Below are 22343 nucleotides of genomic sequence, written 5' to 3' on the forward strand. Positions count from 1 at the left end.
GATCCACCTCCCTTGGGCCCACCCCATCCCAAGTTCCCCGTTCCTACTGCAGAACCACCCCCTCCTGTGGTGCTGCCATCCCAAACACTATTGCCAGTCTCATTCCCACTTTCCCAACCTCCACCACCAGCTCCACTGCCAATCCAACCAACATTCCTCCCACCACCACCACCCTCCCCATTGCTATTACCCCAACCACTGTTTATCCCTTCACGCTTCCCCCATTGCTGCCCCAGCCACCGCTACCATTATCACGATGACCTCTACCACTCCAACCACCACCAGAAGCACCTCCACCTCCACCCCAACCACCACCCCCACTACCACCACTGCCACTGCTACCCCAACCACCTGACAAGGCATCTCTAGCAGGTGTATTGCTGACTTTGGAACTAGGAAATAAGCTCCATCCATCATCACCTTCTTTGGATCCCGAACCCCATTTAGAAGCACCTCCATTATCGTTTTCTCCATCAAGATTAGATCCTGTGCCACGGTCCCAACCACGCCCACCATAAGGCCTAGGTGCCCCACTTGGATGCCCATCTCTACTACCATCATTCCTGCTATCATTTCTACCTGTTTGAAATGAGATGAAGACCAACCATATATGTCAGTTCAATGCCAGAGCTACACTCTAACAACAGGCACTAACGTACAGGTCCTTATAATTGTGAGTAACACAGATGAGAGGAACTAAGGTACAGATTCCTCATAACCATGAGTAATATGGATAAAATGAAGGCAGCGGTTCTCGTAATAAAGCAGAGGCCCTCATAACAACAGAGTAATACAGTAATACAGACGAGATGGCACTTACCCACTCTTGAGCTGGGTGCCGAATAACTCTCTTTGAGTACTCATATGACCTCCTCTCCAGCCACCATCGCCATTGGTTTGAGAGTCACCCCAATCACCACCAGCAGCGGAGAAACCCCCACTTGCAGGGCTCCTCATGGGCACCATTACTGCAATGGATCGGTTAGGTTGCGTTGCTTCCCGTGGCAAATCATCGATGTGCTTCTGGAAATGTGCCACAAGCCTGTCAATATTATCAAAGAAATTTGATCGAAACCTGAAACCCTTCAGATAAAGAGTTATATAGATGTGATGAGGATTCGTGCTCCTGATAAGATAAAATAAACGTTCCCGGGTGCTCATGACAGATCCCAAAACAATAAACAATCCTTGTTGGGAAATCCAGTTTCTCTGCTCTAAGAAGCTCATCAACTTCTGCTTTTGTGTCTCTTTTGAATTTCCTATGTCCAAGCATAGCCTTTAGGTGAGCCACCAGTGGATCAACATAACGATCCATGACCTAACATTAAGATAGTTTGGCAAGAAAAAGAAGCAAATTAATTTTGGAGGGAGCCTTCACTCAACATAAATTTTAAAAAACAACATATACAAAGCCCAGAAAATGAGATTAAGAAAAGCCCCTAAATGTAGAATCAAGCTACCATGTCGAAAGAAACAGTCAAATGATGTGAGATCATAATGATGCAAGTTACAAGCCAGGCACCATATTGTATCAGTTTGTTAGGTAAAAAAACAAGAACTTCCACGAAATCAAATAATAGCATCAGGTAGAAATGTGGCAATCATTCAGACCTACAAACCAATAGATATATTAGGCTGCAAAAGGTGAAAAACAATCTTAATCCCAGTTGGGTATGGAAATCACCGTGCAATATGAAATGTGATTGTGAAGAAGAAAAGGGTGGTCAAGTACAATCCAGTCGCCCCCACATTATCTTCTTATAAAGGTGTAAGTAGATAGGTTTCCTAGTTAAAGTGGAAGTCTAGCATTACAATCAACTTCATGGACAAATGCCATAGCCACAAGGACTCCCTTCCACCCAAGGAGTTTCCGTCTTCTCTTGCTTCATTTATATTCCAACAACCCCCTTCAAGCTGGTGCATAATATATCATAGTTGTCAAGCTTGCCACAATCAGATGCTCACTTGCCATAATGAGATGTTCAGCTTGCCACAGTCAGATCCTCATTCGCCACCAATGGATGACTTGTAGATGACCTGTGACCAAACATGCCGAGAAGAGTGGACTTTGTCCAGCACCATGTCTCACAAAAAATTCTTCACACAAATTTGTGAAAGCAGCCATTTCATTGAGTCTAAGCAAAAGTCTCATTAGGAGGAAGTCTCCAACTAGTTGTTGAAAGAAGGAAAGTGTAAGAGATGTCAAACAAGTATGGAAGAAGAGAATGTCCACTGGTTAGTTTCTAGTTTGTTTACGTTTCTTAATGTCTTAATTTAGTAAGTTTAAGTTTGGTGTAATCAGGACATGGATAGTTTATGATTCTATGTAAAATAGTATTTTATAAATAGAATGTGTGAGAGAGCAAATTTAACATTTTCTCTTCCATTTTCTCAAATCTCATCTTCCTTCTTCCTCATGCCCTCTCATTTTCAAAAACTCACATGGTATCAGATCATTGATCTTGGGATGGAGAAAGAAGAAGAAGAAGACGGTTCTGTTGTTTGTTTCTTAGACTACTCTTTACCATTCTTTTGTTAGATCAGTTCCCTCCTCACTACCTTCTTCAATAAAGCTCTAAATGTTGTTGAGGTCTTTCCCTAGTCTTTTAAATCGGGGTTCTGTTTCTGCATAAGAAGCGGTTGCTATACTTGATTTATCACTGAAAGAGAGCAGAATAAGGATTCCGTTTCTGATTCTAAAAAAACGGCTGTGTTGCTGGTTTGCACCAGGGTCTGTTCGCCAATTTGGTTTTTGCTCCATCTGTTAGTCAGAATTGATTCATAGCATGCCTTTATCCTGCTCTTCCGGGTTTCTTGAGTGCCGGACCTAAAATAAGCGATTATCTAATCATTGCTTCGTCTCATATTACAGATTCATACTACCACTTGTACATCTCTCAACTTTCCAAATCTGTCATTACCTTTCTTGACCCCACAAGAAGAGTTTGAGTTAGACTTAAACACTCCAAGCCAGCGTATCAGCAAAAGAAACAAGTCAGCGTATCAAGTGTCCCCCCTAAAAAAGAAACAAAAAGATTGACCGTATCAGCATGTTTCCTTATGAACTTGGTGTGTCTTGACCTTAATTTTTTTGCATCTCGAGCATCTCGAGTTATAAGCTGTTGTCAATTCCAGATTTTATCCCACTTTCCGAATCAAGAGTTCTTTCCATATGTACTTGCTGATGAAAGACAAACAGCAGCAGGTCAGAGTGAAGAAAACTTACAGCAGTCCAAATATGGACAGCGGGCAATAAATCTTGACAGCCTTGTCTTGTTGAAGTATTGCCAGCTTGTGTTGGTTAGAATTCTACTTGATGTCAGGATGTTAAGGTTGTTGCTGTTAGTCCTGTCTTTATCTGTTTGACTTGTTCCAGCAGCTGAAGTGGATGGGTTTAAATTACATTTGTTTGTTTCCTGCTATCATTGGGAACCTTCAGTGACACAAGTTTCCTGTTTAAGTCTCCTATTTCTATTATGTGTCCTCGGCCAGTAAATTAACAGCAACTTAAGTATCATTTCACGTGGAGCCATTAATGATTTTTTGTTCTTAGTACTTACCTTCTCACAGCATGAGTCAATGTTCAGCAGGTGTCATTGTTCAGCTGAAGTAGCTCTCATGGGCTACCCAGAATCTAGACTTGCTTTGCCTGTCACTCCTTTTGTTTCTGAGTCATCCACTTTGCTGGAATTTATTTAGTATGCAAGAGTCAATATTAGCATGGATTTGTCGAAGCTGGTCAATCATGAAGTTTTGGGTCAACCTAGTTAATTCCGCTCTTGATATTTCCCCCATGATTGTGTGAATTGAGTCATTGCTTTAAAAGTGTTAGGCTTCCAAAATTCCCACAGTATTCCTTAGTTGTTTTCATCACTTCGAAGTAATGCCTGTACACACTGCCTGACTGAGTAGAAGTATTCCCAAATCCAGCTTGAGCCAAATAGAGTTAGCTTCTTCTTCACCCTTAATAGCGGGTGAATAAGTTGTTAGCCTTACAAGCAGGTGGACTCTTACTACTGCTCTTAAAAGTGGGTGGTTTCGTCTTTGTATTTGAGCGGTGTCTCTTAACTTGTCTAAGACCTAATTTAGCTGGTGTTTAGGGTCTTGTTGTTTGACTACAGATGATTATTTCTTCTATTTCATATTGTGAAAGTTCAAGCTGGGTCTCTTCGGGTTATGGTTCTCCAACTTAAGGGGGAGAAGTACTAAGTACTATAGTCGTGGTTAAGCTTACAGTGAAGCCTGTTCAAGTTTGCCAAGAGATGAGGTGAACAGTTGATCAAGCTGTTGAACAAAGTCAAGTTTTTTTCAGACATCTTAGGAATAGAATGAAGAATGATGAACTGGTGTCTGTAAGTAATAAAGAGAGCCAATTGAAGGCAAAGAAAACTTTTTTTTGTTGCAAGCTGTAGTTACAAATACCAACTTAAGGGAGAGTGTGAAAGAAGCCATTTTGCACAGTCTCTGTCAAGCATGGAAGAACAGGACATCTACCAGTCAGTTTCCAATTTGTTTGTCTCTTAATTTCTTAATTTAACAGGTTTTAATTGGGTATAGTTGGGACATGGGTAATTTAGTTTAAGTATGATTCTAAATGCAATGATCTTTTATAAATATAATGACTGAGACAGCAAACTTTAACTTTTCTCTCTTCCCTTTTCTCAAATCTCATTTTGTTCTTCCTCTTGCCCTCTTGTTCTCAAAAACTCACAAAATTCATGATTACGCTTGAGCTTTGTAATTGTGAGATAGATTCCTCATCCAAACTTTATCAACACTAATAGCTTTATACTATAACTCCTTAAGCTCATGGAGTCCCAACTTGAACAAAATATATACGAAACCCAAATAGAAAGAGTCATATTGCTCTCAGTGTTTAACTTCTTCCTTCTGCCCCTGATCCCAGTACTACACTTTGAGTCTGGTGTGCTAGCAAATGAAGACCACTAGTGGTAGATACTGGTGGAATGACCCCCTTGACTTGCAAAATTTGTTACAGTTTAAGACTAGAAGACCTAAGCTAAAGTTCTTTGAAGTGGGATAGAAAATCATCTCTCAGGCCCAGAAGATCATGCTAACACCATATTAGGTCCAAGGAGCAAACCGCAAACAGAAGATGCCTAGTAATGGAAATCATATGTTCAAAACAACCAAAAAAAACAAGAAAAGATGATGACAATCAAAATCAAAGGAATAAGAAAGGTAATAAGTGAAACAACCTCATCAAGATCCTCAAAAGTGTCTTCCCCTATCTTTAAACTGTTCCCAATACGAAGCAAACTTGTCCTTGTGATCTTTATCGCCCTCAGCAATATCCTTATGAGCATAGACCCCATTATATACTTTCAGCGTTAAAGTCAAATATGATGGCCCTCTAGAACTTGGGCGGATGATACTTTCACCAGGCTCTCTCTGACAGAAACTGTTCAGCACAACAGATGATATGATAAGAATTTGGGACAGGATATGCCCATTTTTCCTCCAGATTAGTCATTAACAGAAAAACGGGTTTTGGACAGACAAAAACATTCTAGCTGACATTATGGTACTAGAAAGTGCATCAGAAACTTACCTCTATCGCTTCATCAGCTGTCAAATTTTGAAAACGAGGATGTACAATCATCCTGGGCCTGAGATGCTTCTTAGCAAGTTCTTTTTTTTTGTGAGCTTTCTCTTGCTCAGTCGGTACATTGCTCTCTCCTTCATGATAGTAAGGATCTAGATTTGGTAAAGTCTCACTCTTCCCTTCCCCCAAAGTAAGAAAGACAAGGTACCTATTTTTCTGAATCTTTTCAATCCTGCAGTTAATCATAATTTCAAGAGGAAAGTTTTCAGGGGTAAAGTCCAGGTCATCCTGCCGGAGTTCCCTTCTCCTATGAGAAAAATCATCCCTTTTCATTATCAAACCAGTCAAACCGGAGTCAAGCACACAAGTCAACCTTTCGGGTTGAACCTTTCTAACCATGGCCTGCACCACTCGTCCCACTGCCAAGGACTCCTCTGTCTCACCGGTAAGCATATGAAACTCTTCATCTTGGGTTGGTTCTGTGTATGGGGTCCGCCAGTCCTGAAATCCATGCAACAACTCCATCTTTAGATCATAGAGAGTTTCTTTGTTCCGTTCCCCAAGTCGCTCCCCAACACTCTTAGCATATTCATCAATGTCAAGGACTCTGAGCAACTTTGGCTGCTCCCTGACATGTTCAATGGCCATCTCTTGCACTTCATCATCTAAGTCATTCTGATCCTCCTGGACATCTTCATCGTAGACATCCTTAGCCATACTCTTTGCAAGTTTATATGATTCAGGACGAATCCTAGTATCATCTAGCAAGTCTATTATACGAGTGCTAGAGGTTGCAACTCCACTCCGACGGACCCTCAGAAAACCAACCGCATTAAAGAATACTTTTTTCTTTATGAAATCAGTCATAAGCTCTTTCCCGCTAAAAACAGATCCAGTCCTGACCAATGCTCTCTGTAAGCCAGATGCTTTCCTTGGTCCCAAGCCAGAAATAAATTGGAGTGGTGCAAAAAGCCATTCATGACTTGCAGCCAGGTTTATGTCAAGACCAACCTGGTTGGTAACATCAACCATTACCTGCCCAATCATCTCATACTTCTCATCAGGAGTGAGAAGATGTTCTAATGGGCTCAGCGTCCAAGATAATACCTCTCTTGCAGGACCACACAGTGTTGCAATCATGGCCAAAGGATTTTGAAGATAACGGCCAAGAGCAACAGCTCGCTTAACAATCCCTGAAAAACATGCATTTAATAATTTCTGGATAAAATTTGAGAATAATGAATTCATGGAACTACCCGGTTATCCTGGGAGTTGATCTGACAAAATGCGACAGTTCTCATAGAGGTGGGGCAAAGATTCATCCCCATAAACAACCTTTATCTCATCTATTTCTTGACCAACTTCTGTAGGATGCTCCTCAACAATTTTGAAGATAATCTGAAAAGGGTTGAAAAGGTGAAATTTCATATTATGATAAATTGAAGGGATGGATATAACCATGACAAAGGTGATTACAGCCTTCACTTTGAGGGGGTTCATTTGAAAAGGGAGCATAGACAATTGCCAAATGAGTACAAGTAAAATAAAACATGGAACTATTTAACCACACGTACTGCATCTTGTTGAACCATATTTGGGGGAGAGAGAGAGAGATAAAAAGTGTATTACATTCCACTTCATGATGATGACTGCAATATCTCAATTTGCTAGTTTGTTTTGATGACCATAACAATGAGGAAACGGACAAATCAGTAAGATTAGTCAACATTAGTAACTAACCAAAACTGCAAGAGATTAGTCAACTTAACTAACCAACATAAGAATAGTCAACATCACCAGTCCCTAGAGCAATCTAGCAGGTAAGATTTGCTGCCTCCTTAGCTAGGAGTGGCGCTTCCAGCAACACCTCTTTTGAGAAACACTCTCTGCCTCATCCCGGATATCGGCCAATACGTATCAAGATTTTATCCTACCCAATGCACCTTGTATCAGCCCATACAGGCCGATGATTACAGCAAAAAACTCTTAAAGGCACAATTTTCACTCAGAGCTGATTTATAAATGTCTGTATTGAAAATAAAGGCAAAACTTGGATGATGATCTCTTAAAAACTAATCTTGGAAAACACCAACTAATTTTACCCCATACAATTAAGTAAAACTCTAAAAGAATAGGAAGCTCTCCACAACAAGAGAAAAGCACAAGTAAGAAAAATGAAAACACAAAAGCACCCACAAGGACAAAAAACTACAAGCACAAAACAAGCCAATGAATCAAGTGCCACAAAACAAGGGCAGTAAGAAAACCTACCCAAGCCAAGGACCCAGCCAAGTGACTGGGAGAACCATAAAATACTACCACATCCCCTATCTATGAAATAGAGTTTGACAATGGTTAAATCCAAACATGTTAGTTCAAGGGTATTTTGGTCGTTTTCTATATTGTGTTTTATCCTAGCTTATATCTGTTGGATAGACAATGTTTTCATATGCTTGTGGTTTAAGTTTCATACAATTTAGAGTTGAATTTTAGGAGATATGTGATTTTTTATATGTAGGGCACTTATATCATTTTTGTAGTTATCACTTAAACCCTAAAATAAAAAGAAGAAGCTCATGCCTTTTTGGCACGAACTTCAACACATCCAAGGCTGCTTGCTTCCTTTTTTCTCTAAAGTGTAAGATTGGAAGGAAATTCTAGAAAGACTTGAATTAGTGTTGCCGACGAAGGATGACCCAATTGCAAATGCCACTAGTATGGGGTAGCAGATGTATGAAGTGCATGTAGTGTATTATCTAGTAGGTAGCTCTCCAAATAATACAAGTCACCTCTCTCACGCGCGGAATCAATCGCCCTCTTCGTCGCGAAGTCCACAAATAGACAATGAGTAGGATAAAACGTCAGAGAATAATTCATAGACTTAGTTAATTGGTTCATTGATAACAGATTTAGTGAAAACTTAGGAACTAGTAAAGCAGATTGAGGAGACAAGGAACGATGTAGGGATATCAGTACCAACACCCTGGACTGAGGAAACAGACCCATCAACTAAATTTACTTGTTTTATATGTGATAACTCTTTCATGTTAGAAAACAAGGATGAGATACCTGACATGTGAGCAGTAGCTCCGGAATCTATAACCTAGGTAGGAGAAAATGACACATGAAGAGCAAACATATTTGAAGTAGCCAACGTAGCAGTAGGAGTAGGAGCATGAACCATAGATGTTGAAGATGAACCAACTAATAACTGAGCTAGACGTTGCATAATCTGTTGTTGTCGCTGAAATAGTTGTTGTACCTCATCAGCTCCCCCTGAGGCGCCAAAAGCAACAACCTCTGATATTGTTCCACTAGTCCCATGGCTGGTAGAGTTTGCCCAGGCAAGTTTTCCAAATTTTACCCAACATCTATCAAAGTAATGGTTATTTAGTCCACAATTGACACACTTCCTCTCGGACTTACTATCACCTCTGCCTGGATTGTCTCTACATCTACCTCTCCCAAAACCTGTCCGACCTCTAGATGAGTCTCGTGGGCTAGGACTAAGGCCCAAAGTATTAAGTGCAACATTTGTCACTTTACCACCTCTTTCGTCTTTGGATACCAAAGTTGTTTTTGCCCTCACAATTCTGTTCAAAGTAGTGGGCAATGAAGGTACCTCTTCTGAAGCTAAGATTTATGCCTTAATGGTATCAAACTCCCCACCTAGGCCATCGAGAAACTTCGCCATCAATAGTTGGTTCTATTTTATTTTTATTTTTAAATGATCAGTAGATGGTTCTATTATTTTCTTAATTCTTGCGCATCCATAGTGAATGGATGATATACATTACTTTCCTGCCAGAGTCCCACAAATGCATTGTATTATTGTATAACAGTCTTGTTACCCCTTTTCAACCCAAAGAAATTGGTGTACAATTCATAAACTCTGGATAAATTGCTCTCTTGAGCAAACAAATACTCTAAAGAAACCCACATAGCCTTTGTTGTTTCACAATGCATCATTTGATTCCTTAATGTTGAATCAATATTGTTGACAATACAAGTCAGAACTTGGTTGTCTTCAACTTCCCAATCATTGGTCGTTGGGATTGGAGGATCATCTCTGATGTACTTTGTCCTCCATCTTCCCTTCAAGAACATTCTCACTGGTCTGGTCCAATTAAGATAATTTGGTCCTATCAACTTCTCAGATGACATAAACACTACATCTTTACCATCAGATCCATCCATAACACTAGATGGTACATAAACTTCACCCAAATCAGCCATATAATAAGTATAGAGTCACCAAAAATATTCAATTTCAATATCCAAATACTTTTGCAAATTTCAAGTTGTGGGCCCCACTTCATAAAAATTATGGTTAGGGCAGGGATGAGATGTGCGCAAGTGATATATGCTTAAATCAACTCCATATATCAAATAGGTAGAAAATCCTCTAAGAATAGACCACAATTAGGGCTGACATCAACATGCAGACTGATGACGGAGGCACTGGTCTAGGGATAGTTGGTACAAATCCCAAGATCTCTCAAAAAGAGCCCCGTTTGGGCAATCAAAGCATGAATAATCTTTTAAAAGATGATAGAACTAGTAACCCTAAGGTTATGGCTGAAGAAAAGAAAGAAAATTTGAATTTTTACCAACCAGTCATCGAGGAGATTTGAAAACACCTTGATTTTGTGAAGACGCCCAAATAAAGAGGAGGTTTTTTGGCTAAGATGTACTCCCAGCAAAGACTACTACTCTGATACCATGTGATAAGTATGAAAAATCTAGAGAGAGAGAGAGAGAGTGAGAAAGAGGAGAGAAAAGAGGCACAAGCTCTGAATGAGCTGAGTTGGGGGTTTTGCACGACCCCCTATGCTATTTATGAGGTTTTAAATCATAAACTACAGAAATGACAAAAATGCCCCTCTTATTCCCTTTTAACTCCTATTCTACTTGTTAAGGAATAGTCCCACATAGATTAGAAAGTACAAAGATCTTGAGTTTATTAGTTGGGAAAGAGATTTCCTAAGTTGACTAGTCATTTTGGTATGGGGCCTTGGACCCAATTTAACATGGTATCAGAGCAGGTACTCATATGTGAGTCTGCACCTAAAAAAAATTATCTACTTGTAAAGACACAAAAGAGGGTCTACACCTAAAACTATCCACTTGTAGAGCCACAAAAAAGGGCCTACACCTAAACTACCTACTCCTAAATTATCCACTTGTAGAGCCACAAAAGATGGTCTACACGTGATGGGGAGTGTTAAGGAATAGTCCCACATGGATTAGTAAGTACAAAAATCTTGAGTTTATTAATTGGGAAAGAGGTTTCCTAAGTTGACTAGTCATTTTGGGATAGAGCCTTGGACCCAATTTAACACTACTCTTCTTATGAATATAAAAATCTGTACATAGACTAAATCAAACATGCTGAACAAAATAGTGTCATAATATAAAATATCCAATTATGTAAAATGATCAAAATACCCTTTAGCTTATTTTCTCACAGAATAAATTAGTTCAAGAAACAATATTAACATCAGAAAAATATTTTTTGAAAATTTCAGAAGAGTTCAGCAAAATAACCAAAAAATACAAGGAGACAAATCAATCCAAATTTTAAAAAGTGTGTTGCATTTGAATTTCAGCAGCCATCTACCCACAAAATGCTTATAACTCGCAACCTTCCTAGTTGCCTTTGGGCATGCTCATTGTATCCCGAATAATTTGAAACAAACAATTTAAAGAAAATGAAACTTGCTCAACCTTAACAGCATAATAATTAAACCTTGGAGATGCAAATTCTTAGAACAGAAAACGGAACAGAAAAGCAAGGTAAATCAATGATAACAGAACAAACAGTACACTCAAACTAAGAAAGACTCATTTCCAGCTACTTCCAGAAGCTGATTAACGTCTAAATCATAAAACACCCAACTTTTCTCTTTTGAAAAATAGAAAATCATCACCTTCATCCTCGTCATCCTCATCATCCCCATCCTGTTCATCAATATCAGCAGCTTCCGTATCTCTAACTTCTCTTTCATCCTCCTCGATTTCATCTGTCAATTCAAAAAACCCACAAACAATCAAACAAACTAAGAAACAGATAGTTCAAAAACCTCAAACTCAAGCTCTGACAAAATTCTTTGTTATTACCTTCCTCGTCTGAAACAATTGTCCTTCCGCCCATGGCTTTCAAAAAAGAAAAAAATCAGAAATAAAATAAGTAAATAACTCTACAGAGGGAACTTGGGTATGAAAATAACAAAAAATCGACAATTAACCCTAACCCTAGATTCTGGGTTTTCAAATGATGCAAAGAGAGAAAAAAATGAGGGGAATTAGCAGAGACATATAGATAAGAGATGGGAAGACAGACAAACGGTGAAATAGAAGGAGACTGGGGAATAATGAACGTGGTTCATGCTCCAGGCTCTTCTCCTGCTCTTACTGATCAGTACAATGATTCTCTCAATGGTTAATTCTACATGACTACAATATGTGCCACGGGTAGAGTTTTTGGAAACACATCCCGTCGGCATGGGGATAGAAAGGAAAAGATTAGAAGAAGACTTCGTGCCCAGTTGGACACCTGTACTCCCTATCCCACGCACAGACGGTACACCTTTCCAACAAATCTAACCCATGGCAGACATTAGTTCTGATAGAAATATATCCGAGTACCTGCAAATTCTTAAATTTCTTCCTCACAATTGGCTGATAAAAAGTTAGATTGCTCTCCTCCTCCCGCACAGGTTTGTTGCAGAGACATTCTCTAAGTATTAATAAACAACTCAAGTAAGCATAATAGTAAACTCTTTACTTCTTAGGAAAGCATCTAAAAGTAAGTAACATTAGCAGATGCTACAATTTATATTTAAGATAAAAGATCACCAAGAAAAATCAAATAAGATTTCCTAACAAACAAACAAGAGTACGATGTGTTTGTCAATGGTTAATGTCTTAGGACAGTTCTTTGTGCATTCTGAATTGAAATCCTCAATTAGAAAAATATTCATTTGAAGATACCTCAGACGGATAAGAAAGTGGCACATCAAGCGCGGAGATTAGAAAAATGCTCAATCTGTGCAGCTATTGGTTGCAACTTTTATTACATAGTTTACACTAGTTTGTGAATAACATTGATCATACACGCATGTTACACCCTTTTCCCATGGTGAGACTTGAACCCAACACCTCAAACTAGAAACTCCCATCTGGCCACTAAGCCAGAGGCCCAATCCACAGTTTACTTTTTTATTAATAAAGATAGGAATAAGCAAATAGAACAGACAGTGTTAAAATAAAACTCTATTACAAAAAACATTAGATAATCATGAATAATACTCATATTACACAACTTTTGGGGCTCCAAAATTGGAGGATTCTAAGATAAACATGCTGCATAAAAAAAAAAAAAAAAGACTACCATTGTCAATTGATCATAAGAGTTTATGCCAAGCTAAAGTTTCATGACAGAAGTTATACCTGAGAGAATTGCTGCATTAGAAAATCCTTGGAAATACATAAACCATGTTTTGTAAAAGTACCTACAATTAAAATTGCAAACGCATTTACACGGAATTCCTCTTAGATATTCTGGAATTCCTATTGACAACAATAGATAATCTTCCTGGAGCAAGGTCTCAGATCAAACTTGAACCTCCTTGCCCATTGAGTGATTTCTCACCAGGCAAAGTCATGAGTCCAAATCAGGCTCTGAGTGATTGTAATCTTAAACTAGGTATAGTTCCAGATAATGAAAGTAGACCCTTATGATTGAACTTGAAATATTTAGATCAATGTACTCAAGAAAAGTTCCAAACAAAAGATGCACAGAAGTAGCATATAAAAAAAAATCTAATGTTTCTGTCTTCTCTTTCTTTTCAACAATTGGAAGAAAAGTATGCATGCTTGAACAGGTCAAGAAATGAAAACCTACAACTGGAGTAGGATAATTGCAGCTCATTGTCCATGTAGAGCAACAGAAACTTTAACAAGAAAAATTAAAAGATATGCATAACTGATAACAGGTGCCAAAATTGCTAGTCAGATTTTTTTCAAACATCCATATAACACCACGCAGGGACCAGATAGATCCATACAATTTAATTGTGCATAGAAAGGGCATTTAAGAGTCACCATCACCATCATCATGAAGATAGTTGCTTGTATAGTTGGCTAAGCGAATCCTTCTCTACCATTCTCATCGGCCATTTTAGGTAATAACGGCTCTGGACTCATGTATTGAATTATTGCTACATCATTGAGCCATTTGACTACCAAGCGAAGAATATAAAGAAGATTACTACTCAGTTTCTATATCTTTGACTCTGCTTTCATGTGTCATGTGTCTAGCCTACTTCATTTATCTAGCTAAAAACGTTACTTTTAGACGAATGAAGTGATGAAACCCAAGAAGCTAAACTGACACGAAGAGATTTCCAACAGAGTAGACCTTACATCTATAGGAAGCAGGCAAACAGCCCCTTCTCAAGATAGTTACCTTGCAGGAGAAACCCATTCTATGTTCAAGTTAGAGACACCAAATCGATTAACGGAATAAATAAACATTACCTTTCTCAGCACATCTCTGTCTTCGACTGCGTATCTTCTCGCTCACACAATTATCGAATCCGACTGAAGAAATGCGATGAGAGCTCGACGAAGGCCTTGGCAACGTCGCTATTCGGGGTACTCGGTGAAATGAGGCGGAGTGGCGAGAGGGTAACGAGAGGGTGGCGAGAATCGGGGCTTCCAGCTTCGATATGTTTTTCCGACTCGTTCCGATTGAGCCAAGAAACTGATTTCCATAACTCCCATTTTAGCGTAAAACGTTACACACTGGAAAATTTTTGTGGGACGGAAAACAATTTTCTACTAATTTATTTCCCACTTTTTACTAATGAAACAAACACATCAGAGTATCTTAGTGCCCTTACTAAGATGCATCCAAGAAAACTCCACAAAAAAAATTAACTCAGGATTATACTTGGGTTTACAGTTTTATGGTTTACTCGATTGGAACATGTATAACATTTAAAAACAATTCTAAGCAAGCTCCATTCGAATTGGTTAAACCATGTCATACTAAAGGTTTATTGAAAATGTATATCATATGAAAAACATTTATAGCTTTTCATGGGATATATCATCGGAAGAAATAAGGTAAACGTTTTTTTTTTTTTTTCGTAACTAATGTAAACCGCTTTTAATCTTGTCGGAAGGAACGAAACTGAAGAAAAACGAAGTAAACCATAAAATTTATTGATTCAGTTCCAATACATAAAGAAAGAAGACGGTGAAAGAAGCAGAGTCGTAGAGAACGAGAGCCTAAGCCTCCGCCTCAGGCGCTCAGAACCATAACGTAGAGGCCCCAACGAAACTCCTTTACGTCTGGCCCTGAGAGATGAAGACGTGTAGTGATGGGCTGAAAACTATTTGGACTTGTCTTCACCTGACAATTCAACGGACACTTGCATACTAGAGAATCAATATTCATACGAGGAAGTTGAAACGGTTAGTCTCCAACGACTAGTCTTCGCAATCCACATTCATCTCTGTTTACAAATACTAAGCAATCAGCAATTGCCTCTCTGCAACCGCTCAACTTCTCCTACAGCACAGTTGCTGCCATGCCTCACCACCGCCATCCACCTCCACCAGGCCCACCGCCTCCACGGGGTCCGCCGCTTCCAGCCCATCCTGTACCAGGTCCAAAGTATCCGCCGTCTCCTCCTCCTCAACCAGCCGGTCCTCCACCACCTCTGGGACCAAGGCCGCTTGAAGGTCCCCCACCACCGGTTCCATTCAACTCCTTCGTACCGATACCACATCATCGTCCTCCTCCACCACCACCAACTTATTACTGATAAAACAGTAAAATTAAGGAAATAAACTAGTCAATCTATATGTACTAAATGGCAGCTACTCTTGTTGTCATATATGTACTTAATCCCCTTGTCATACGTTGTGCTGTGTAATGCTTTTATGTTTGCTATAAAGCCATTGCCTACTGTGGTCGTATGTGTTTTGTTTTGCTTAGGGCTAGAGAACCCATTAATTTACTGACATCAACTCTTTAAGTGTAAATTTCTGGTTCGGATGGCTTGAACGGTCACTTCAGCCGCAAATCATTAATCTAAGAATGAGAAAGATGGGATTACGCAACAGATCCAGGTTTCTGTACAAGAAATTCAGAAACAGATTCGATGAACCTAAACTACTAAAGGCTGGAATCAGTCCTGGTGACATCTGTATAAATGGAAAAGTGGCCAAGCAGTCTCTTGGGATAGAATTTGTATACATCGTACATGGCATCAAAATTTGCGGTTGTTCATTTAATTATTCACAACTGATCAGACCAGTTAGGCTAAAGAAAAGACCATGGATCCTCTTTATGGATTCTCGCAATCTCGTCAGAACATTTAAAAACGTTTCCCTCGATTCTGATCCTCTCACGTGAATCCAGAAACCCAGAGAAAACGATGGCTTTAATGTTCTCGTAACTCGCAAGTAAATGTAATTTCCCTCTTACCGGCGTTTATAGACCAGGTTTACCACGTCTTCTGAAACGTTGAAACTATATCCCGAGTGAAGTTACAGAATTCAGATTTTCAGTCATTCTTCTAGTCTTTCTCCGGAGTTTGGCATTGACCGAATTAAAAGCCGAAGGTCAAAAAGCAGAATGAACGTGCGCATATCTGACTGTGCTGCCGACTGGTCCAAAATGTGAGCGGACAAGGAGGAAGAAGCCAGCGCCAATACTCTCCACAAGTTTTCTGGTTGAGTCCCGCGGACATCGATCGGTTTCACGGCTGGTACGCGTGCTTGAGTTGTTCAGCAGCCACCAAACAATCTTCAACTAGCGTCTTACATTCCACTAGCTTCTCTTCCGGCCTTATTTATATCGTCAACCTAGCTAGAAACAAACGACTAAACGCCCATTATTCTCCAAAAAAAGGTCCAAATTCCAACAGAACACATCCAGAATAATGACCCATCGCAGCCAGTATCCACCTCCGCCACCATGTCTTTTTTCTCCACCTCCGGGACCTCCTATTTCCCTTACTCTCCTCCACCACCGATAACACATCTTCCTCCTCCGCCGCCGGTCTTAGGACCCTGGACCACTCCACTCCCACTACCAGGGCCCCCAGGTCCACCACCACCTCCAGGTAGCTTTAGGGCCTATGTACCCTCCGCGCCCCACCTCCCTCCTCCACCATCTTACTATTGAACAGCGGATCCTTAGCAATAGCAGTGTAGCTGCGGCCGTCGTAACCGTTTTTCTGTATTCTATTACACTATGAATTAACGCTTATCAGCATCCATGCATATGGTATTCTTTGTTAGCCATGTAATGTGAAGGAAAGATGTATCTTGTAAGTCCAGTAAACCTCAATCACTTGAGTGATGCTATCGTGTTGGACAACGCAATCTATGATTCCGGAAGAACTCGATTTGGAATGTCATTCCCAGCTTTTTCTCCATATTGGGCAGACACTGTTGCTGATGGTCCCGAACTACTCGTCCGTGCGGGGACATGCCTTGATGGATATCTGAGTGGACCGCAACCCACAAGCACAATGAGTTGGTGATCATCAATTTGACGGCGACGAAATATACAACCCGTTCCAGCACACTCATATGCCCTCCACTATGATGTCAGGCGAGCGCCTGGCTTACCGGCCACCTCGCTTAAAAAAATATTTACGAAATATATGTCTGTGGAATTATGGCGTTAGTTGTATCGATGTGATGGGATGAAAAAGAAATCCCTGTTTTGGTAATTCCATGACCTCATGGTGGAGATGGATCGAGTTTTAATTGCATTCTCGTTTCCCTGCTTAGCGCCCAAATCATATCCACTCGATTCAGTGAAAAAAACGCAGAGAAGTGGATGAACGCAGCAGTGCAAGGGAAGAGTTAAAAAAGCAGAAGTTTTCTTGCTTGTATCCGTTAAACGATGATCTCATGGTGGAGATGGATCGAGTTTTAATTGCATTCTCGTATCCCTGCTTTAGCGCCCTAATCATGTCCACTCGATTCAGTCAAAAAAGTAGTAGTGGATGAACGCACCAACGCCAGGTTATGGTTGTATCCGTTAAACAATGACCACCAGTCAGCTTTTCCTTCAGCCAATATCGTTACAGCCAAGCTTTGATAAGTACTGAAGCCTACCATAGATTAAGACCCACCTAAAATTGAATCCTTCTTTACTGAACAAACCTCCACAGGTAACTTTTTCTTGCACGAAAATTAGGAAAAGATCCTATTGATTCACAGTTCTTGACCTACTTGCACCAATAATGTATTTAAACCTGTTGAACACGCCAACTTTAGTGAAGCAACCCCATACGAAATGAAATGGGCGCTCCCAAGATCTCAAAAAGATAATCTCTGCGGAGCAGATGTATCAGGTTTCAGTCGAATTAAAGAAGAAGATGGATGAGGTTTCTCATTTGCACAACTAACACAATGAATTAACGAGTCGCAGTACATAGAGAGGCTCTCGTTACATTTTGGCTGCCTACCTCTCGTTAGATAAGCAGCGTCAGATGCAGGATCCCTTAACATACTACACAAACACAATCCGTCGAGGTGCAGTCATAATACTTCAACCTGCATAACATATTCCGTCGAACTGAATTGAAGCTATGAAGTTGGAATCTCGACGATTGACAATGCTCAGCAACCGTATTGAGAAATCGTCTGAGAATATCTTCTTTTCCAGTTTCTAATGGTAGCTCTAATATACCCGGCTTCCTTCTCACATCGTTAATCTGTTGCATCTTCCACGGAGACCATAATTCAATCAACTATTCTGCCAAACAACGAGATCTTCACAGCCAGTTCACGACAACCAGAAGGTTGCCAATCTCCACTTTCCTGCATCTCTGTGGTATAACAATAAAGCCTTGTCGGTTGTCACCCCAACTGGAAGACAATCCACTAAGACGAATAGCGAACTTCCTTGTTACTGATGAAATGCCCAAACCAGCTGGTAGTTGAGTCCAAATGAGACACAAGAATTAACCAATAGCCGCGCGAACTTCTGGAACAGAATGGGAAAGGCAGGAGGCAGAGAGAAAGTAAAATGAAGCGTGAGTGACCACCATCATTGCGAACATCATGAACCATGATCACCACACTCTCAAGAAAGTCACATACTTCACATCAACAGAAAGAAAGAAAAAGCACCCAGTCCTTTAGCCCCAAAAGAGAAACATAGAAAAGATAAAGGTGAATGTGTCGCAGAATATTTGCAGAGTGGCTGCTAGAGTGGATTATTACTCGTTAAAATACATGAACAGAATTTATGCTTTTAAATGTCATGGGTTCCTCCACTTTGCATGTGAGCTTGGCCGTTGCGCAATTAAAGTTGTTCACAGTTCCCATTTTCGATGCAGTTCCTTTAATTAATGGAGGTTGCGTATAATTGATCCCTTGAGAAGGGGATTATATTCCCAACCTGGGGCTCTGATGGGTCCATCTCTCTTTACCCTTTGTCTTTCTGCAAGAGTGATTCTTGGTAGCGTGAATAAATGTGCAACGGAAGGAAGAAGGAACCTTGAAGAGACGTCATGAACAAAAACACATCAGTAATCATCTGTGCACAACCGTCAAATCTGTCTCTCTTTATTCACAAAAAGAGCTAAATTTACATCAGTAAAAACGTAACCAAAAATGGTCCCTTAAAAAAAAAAAAAAACAAGGACAGAACATCCCTACAGTGGTAGCCTACTAGGCAGTAATCGACCAAAAAACGAAACAGAAAACAGAAGAGGAAGAAGAAAGAAGCAGCAGCAGCATATCGGCATATTTCAATAAAAGAAAGATAAAAAAACCATTTTTTTTCATATCTCCCCCACCTCACAAGATGAGCAGAAGGATGTAGACCTGTAATGATCATCATCGTCGGAAATGGATCATCGAGCTGTGGCTCCGAACCAGGAGACGAGTTCACCGGCAAGCCGGCGCTCCGTCCCGAAGATGCGGTCCTCCGAAACGAGGGGTGCTCGGCAGAGCGGGCAATTAAGGTTGCAGAGGTCGAACCAACCGTCCAAACACCCTCGATGGAAAACGTGGGAGCAGCCCAATTTACGAACCTGCACGCCTTCCCTCAACCGACACAAGCACACGATACAATCGAGTTCGAGGCCTTCTTCCTTGAAATCGAAGACCTGGTGAACGTTGAGCTGCTCGGCCAGGACAATCAAGCCAGCAAGGCCGGAACCCACCTCGCCCAGCAGCTCCGCCCCTCCCACGGCCTCGGCCTGCTCGAATCTAGACAGAGAAATACCCATTGATTGGAGGAAGCGACAAAGCACAGATCGGAGGTAGGCGACGCAGTTGGCAATGAGAGCAACGAGGAGGAGAGGAATCGAATCGGAGGAGACATCGTTGAGATCGCTACAAAGACCCATTTTTCTCGACCTATCTTAGAGAGAATCTTCCTTTTTCCCACCGCTGGGACTTGGTGTCTCCGAGACGGTGAAGTGATAGAGAAGAGGGAGGGGGGTTTCTGATGGGTAGAGGAAGGACGAGGCCTGGCACTTCTAATAAATGGAAATGGGAGTTTAACTTACGGATGATAACTTCTAGGGTTTCCGCGTCGCTGTAATGCCCTCGTGCGCGTGGGACCCTCACCCGCGAAGTAGACGAAGAAGACGGTGCTTACATCGATTGTTTATCACTTGATAATTTATATCCGATAATTAAGCGCTCCAACGGAGATTAATTGTGGTGACGCTTTTAAGCTATAACTCGCCAATATTTATTCACTAGATAATTTATCTAGAAGACGGTAGGTAGGAGGCGTTAGTGTGAGAAGCAGATGAGAAGCTCCGAATCCCGGTGGACGAGAGCGCAAATTTACCACTGGGGGGGGAGGGAACCCAAGATTTATCCCGGTGCGGAAAGTGGTCCAATTCCCGACGGCCCACAGCCGTAGCTCAGTGAAATTCTTACAAGGATGTCGTGTCGCGGGTATTCTAAAATCCTCTCTTGTGTCCTCAATTATTATTTTTAAATATTTTTCAACATAATTTATAAATAATTTTTTATATTAATAATTTTTTTCTCGCATGGATACTGATCCATGCATATTAAAATCGAAGGGTCGCAACTTGCTATCTGCCGCCTTGGCCTTACCCAAACTCCTGGACCGGCGTAAAAGTGAAAGCGGAAGATTAGGCGTCCTTTTCATCACTTCCACATCCAATCGGCCGTCCAAAGCTGTGGGTCCCAAATAGACATAGTGAGCAGACAGTTTATCGCATAGCGACTCCCAGAGGCGCTATCACCGTTGCGCAGTTGGTCCCACCACATCAAATCCCTCAGCCGGTGAGTCCCCTCGATTCATATTTAGAAATTTTTTTTATTAATATTATATACACATATTTTGGATATTAAAAATAGAGTACGTTAAATCTATTTTTAATAGCTCTGAAATTTCATATTTAATAATTCACGTAATTTACTGACATATTTACTTATTTAGGGATTGATCAGACCCGTAATCCGTCATGAAACTTTCATTTTCAGTTGGAGTCGGGCCACAAAGATTCACTTTAGTGGGCCCCCTTCACATGGCCCCCATATGACGAAGCTGGGCTTTTTCTTTTTCGGGTTCAGTGCTAGGTTGAAAACGGTACACGTGAAAGAACATCTAGAAATAGATTCATAGGTTACCAGACTGTCCCAAATGCGACACATGAAAGATGTTAACATGTGATACGATGGCTGTGGTCAGCCCTGGTCAAATCAGTCACTAGTGAGTGAGCGAGACAAATGGGACCACTTGTAGAGTGTGGGACCACAGTTTTGGGGGCCCACCGGGTTAATCAGATCATTGGACGACAGTAATTTGAAATTACTTCCGTCTTACAACGATTGTCCTCTCAAATCGAGTATTATATAATTTATAAAATTTGGTTATTTTATTTAAACGTTTCCTAGATCCATAAATCATAAACGATTAAAATATAAATACTGGAGAGGATATTAAAAATGGATAAAAGGAGAGAGAAAGGCGACAAGAAGAAGATATGTCGTGATCCTCGCGCCGACTAATGCTGCCGGTAAGGAGGGGTTTAAGGGGGGTGAGGATTAAACGGAAACAAGGAAGAAAGAACAGAAAATTATGAGCTTATGAGAGAGAGAGAGAAGAAGATGCTTCAAAGATTTTGCGTATCCACCGACCAATATTTTAATTTCAACCCTTTCACGTCTGTTTGTTGTTCACAACCCACATCCCCGTCTGCTCCTCTAAACCTCAGCACCTCTTAATTAATATTTAATTAACTAAATCAGACATCCACATGAACCCGAATCTGGTTTCCGCGTTATTATTTTCCTTGCTTTTTCTCATTAATGCTAATCTCAGAACCATCATCATCCCTCTGTCTATCTCCTTAATTGTTTTTTCTTTGTTTTGGATAATCGCGTCTTCGGCGGGCTAATCCACATGTTCATTGTTTTCGGCATTATCGGTCAGCAAATTAAAAAAGACTCGGAAACTTGGAAGGCTCGCAGATAAAAAAAAACTGAGACCTGTTTCTGTTAATATAAGCTTCCAGATAGAATTTAATGGGCAAAAAGTGCTTTGGCGTAGGTCCGTGTTAATTAAAAAAAGTGAGAATGTTATTATCTTCATAATATTAAACTCTTGAAAGGGTTGGGAATCTTCTCCTCCCTTCCCACCCTTTTTCAAAGGATTTTCTTTTTTTTCTTTTTTCTGATATGAGCGAGCGAAGAAAATTTACTTCCCTCCGCGTATTCAGTACATGTTCCCGTTATAAAGTTCTAC

General features: G+C 40.5%; 1 protein-coding gene, 1 long non-coding RNA gene and 1 pseudogene across 2 annotated transcripts; 1 reads left to right on the forward strand and 2 right to left on the reverse strand.

The window, feature by feature from the left end:
• Positions 1 to 202: 202 nt before the first annotated feature.
• On the reverse strand, positions 203 to 14305 carry LOC137937502 (transcription elongation factor SPT6 homolog; annotated as a pseudogene).
• A 570-nt stretch (positions 14306 to 14875) lies between these two features.
• On the forward strand, positions 14876 to 15556 carry LOC137937854 (uncharacterized). The gene is made up of 2 exons (XR_011109672.1): positions 14876 to 15049; positions 15153 to 15556. It is a non-coding gene; the product is annotated as an uncharacterized lncRNA (long non-coding RNA).
• Positions 15557 to 19141: 3585 nt separating this feature from the next.
• Positions 19142 to 20099, reverse strand: LOC137936629 (E3 ubiquitin-protein ligase RHA2A-like). The gene has a single exon (XM_068781423.1). It carries the CDS (start codon positions 19957 to 19959, stop codon positions 19462 to 19464), a length of 498 nt encoding a protein of 165 aa, XP_068637524.1. The 5' UTR covers positions 19960 to 20099; the 3' UTR covers positions 19142 to 19461.
• Between the last annotated feature and the right edge of the window lie 2244 nt (positions 20100 to 22343).

Source organism: Aristolochia californica, unplaced genomic scaffold (assembly GCF_029961685.1).
Source record: "Aristolochia californica isolate CCGP_79_NKW_82.1479 unplaced genomic scaffold, dmAriCali1.0.hap1 SCAF_7, whole genome shotgun sequence".
In the NCBI taxonomy this organism is placed as follows: Eukaryota; Viridiplantae; Streptophyta; class Magnoliopsida; order Piperales; family Aristolochiaceae; genus Aristolochia; species Aristolochia californica.

Excerpts from the sequence above, each read along its gene's own strand:
- LOC137936629 (XM_068781423.1), bottom strand. The coding sequence starts at position 19,959 with ATGGGTCTTTGTAGCGATCTCAACGATGTCTCCTCCGATTCGATTCCT.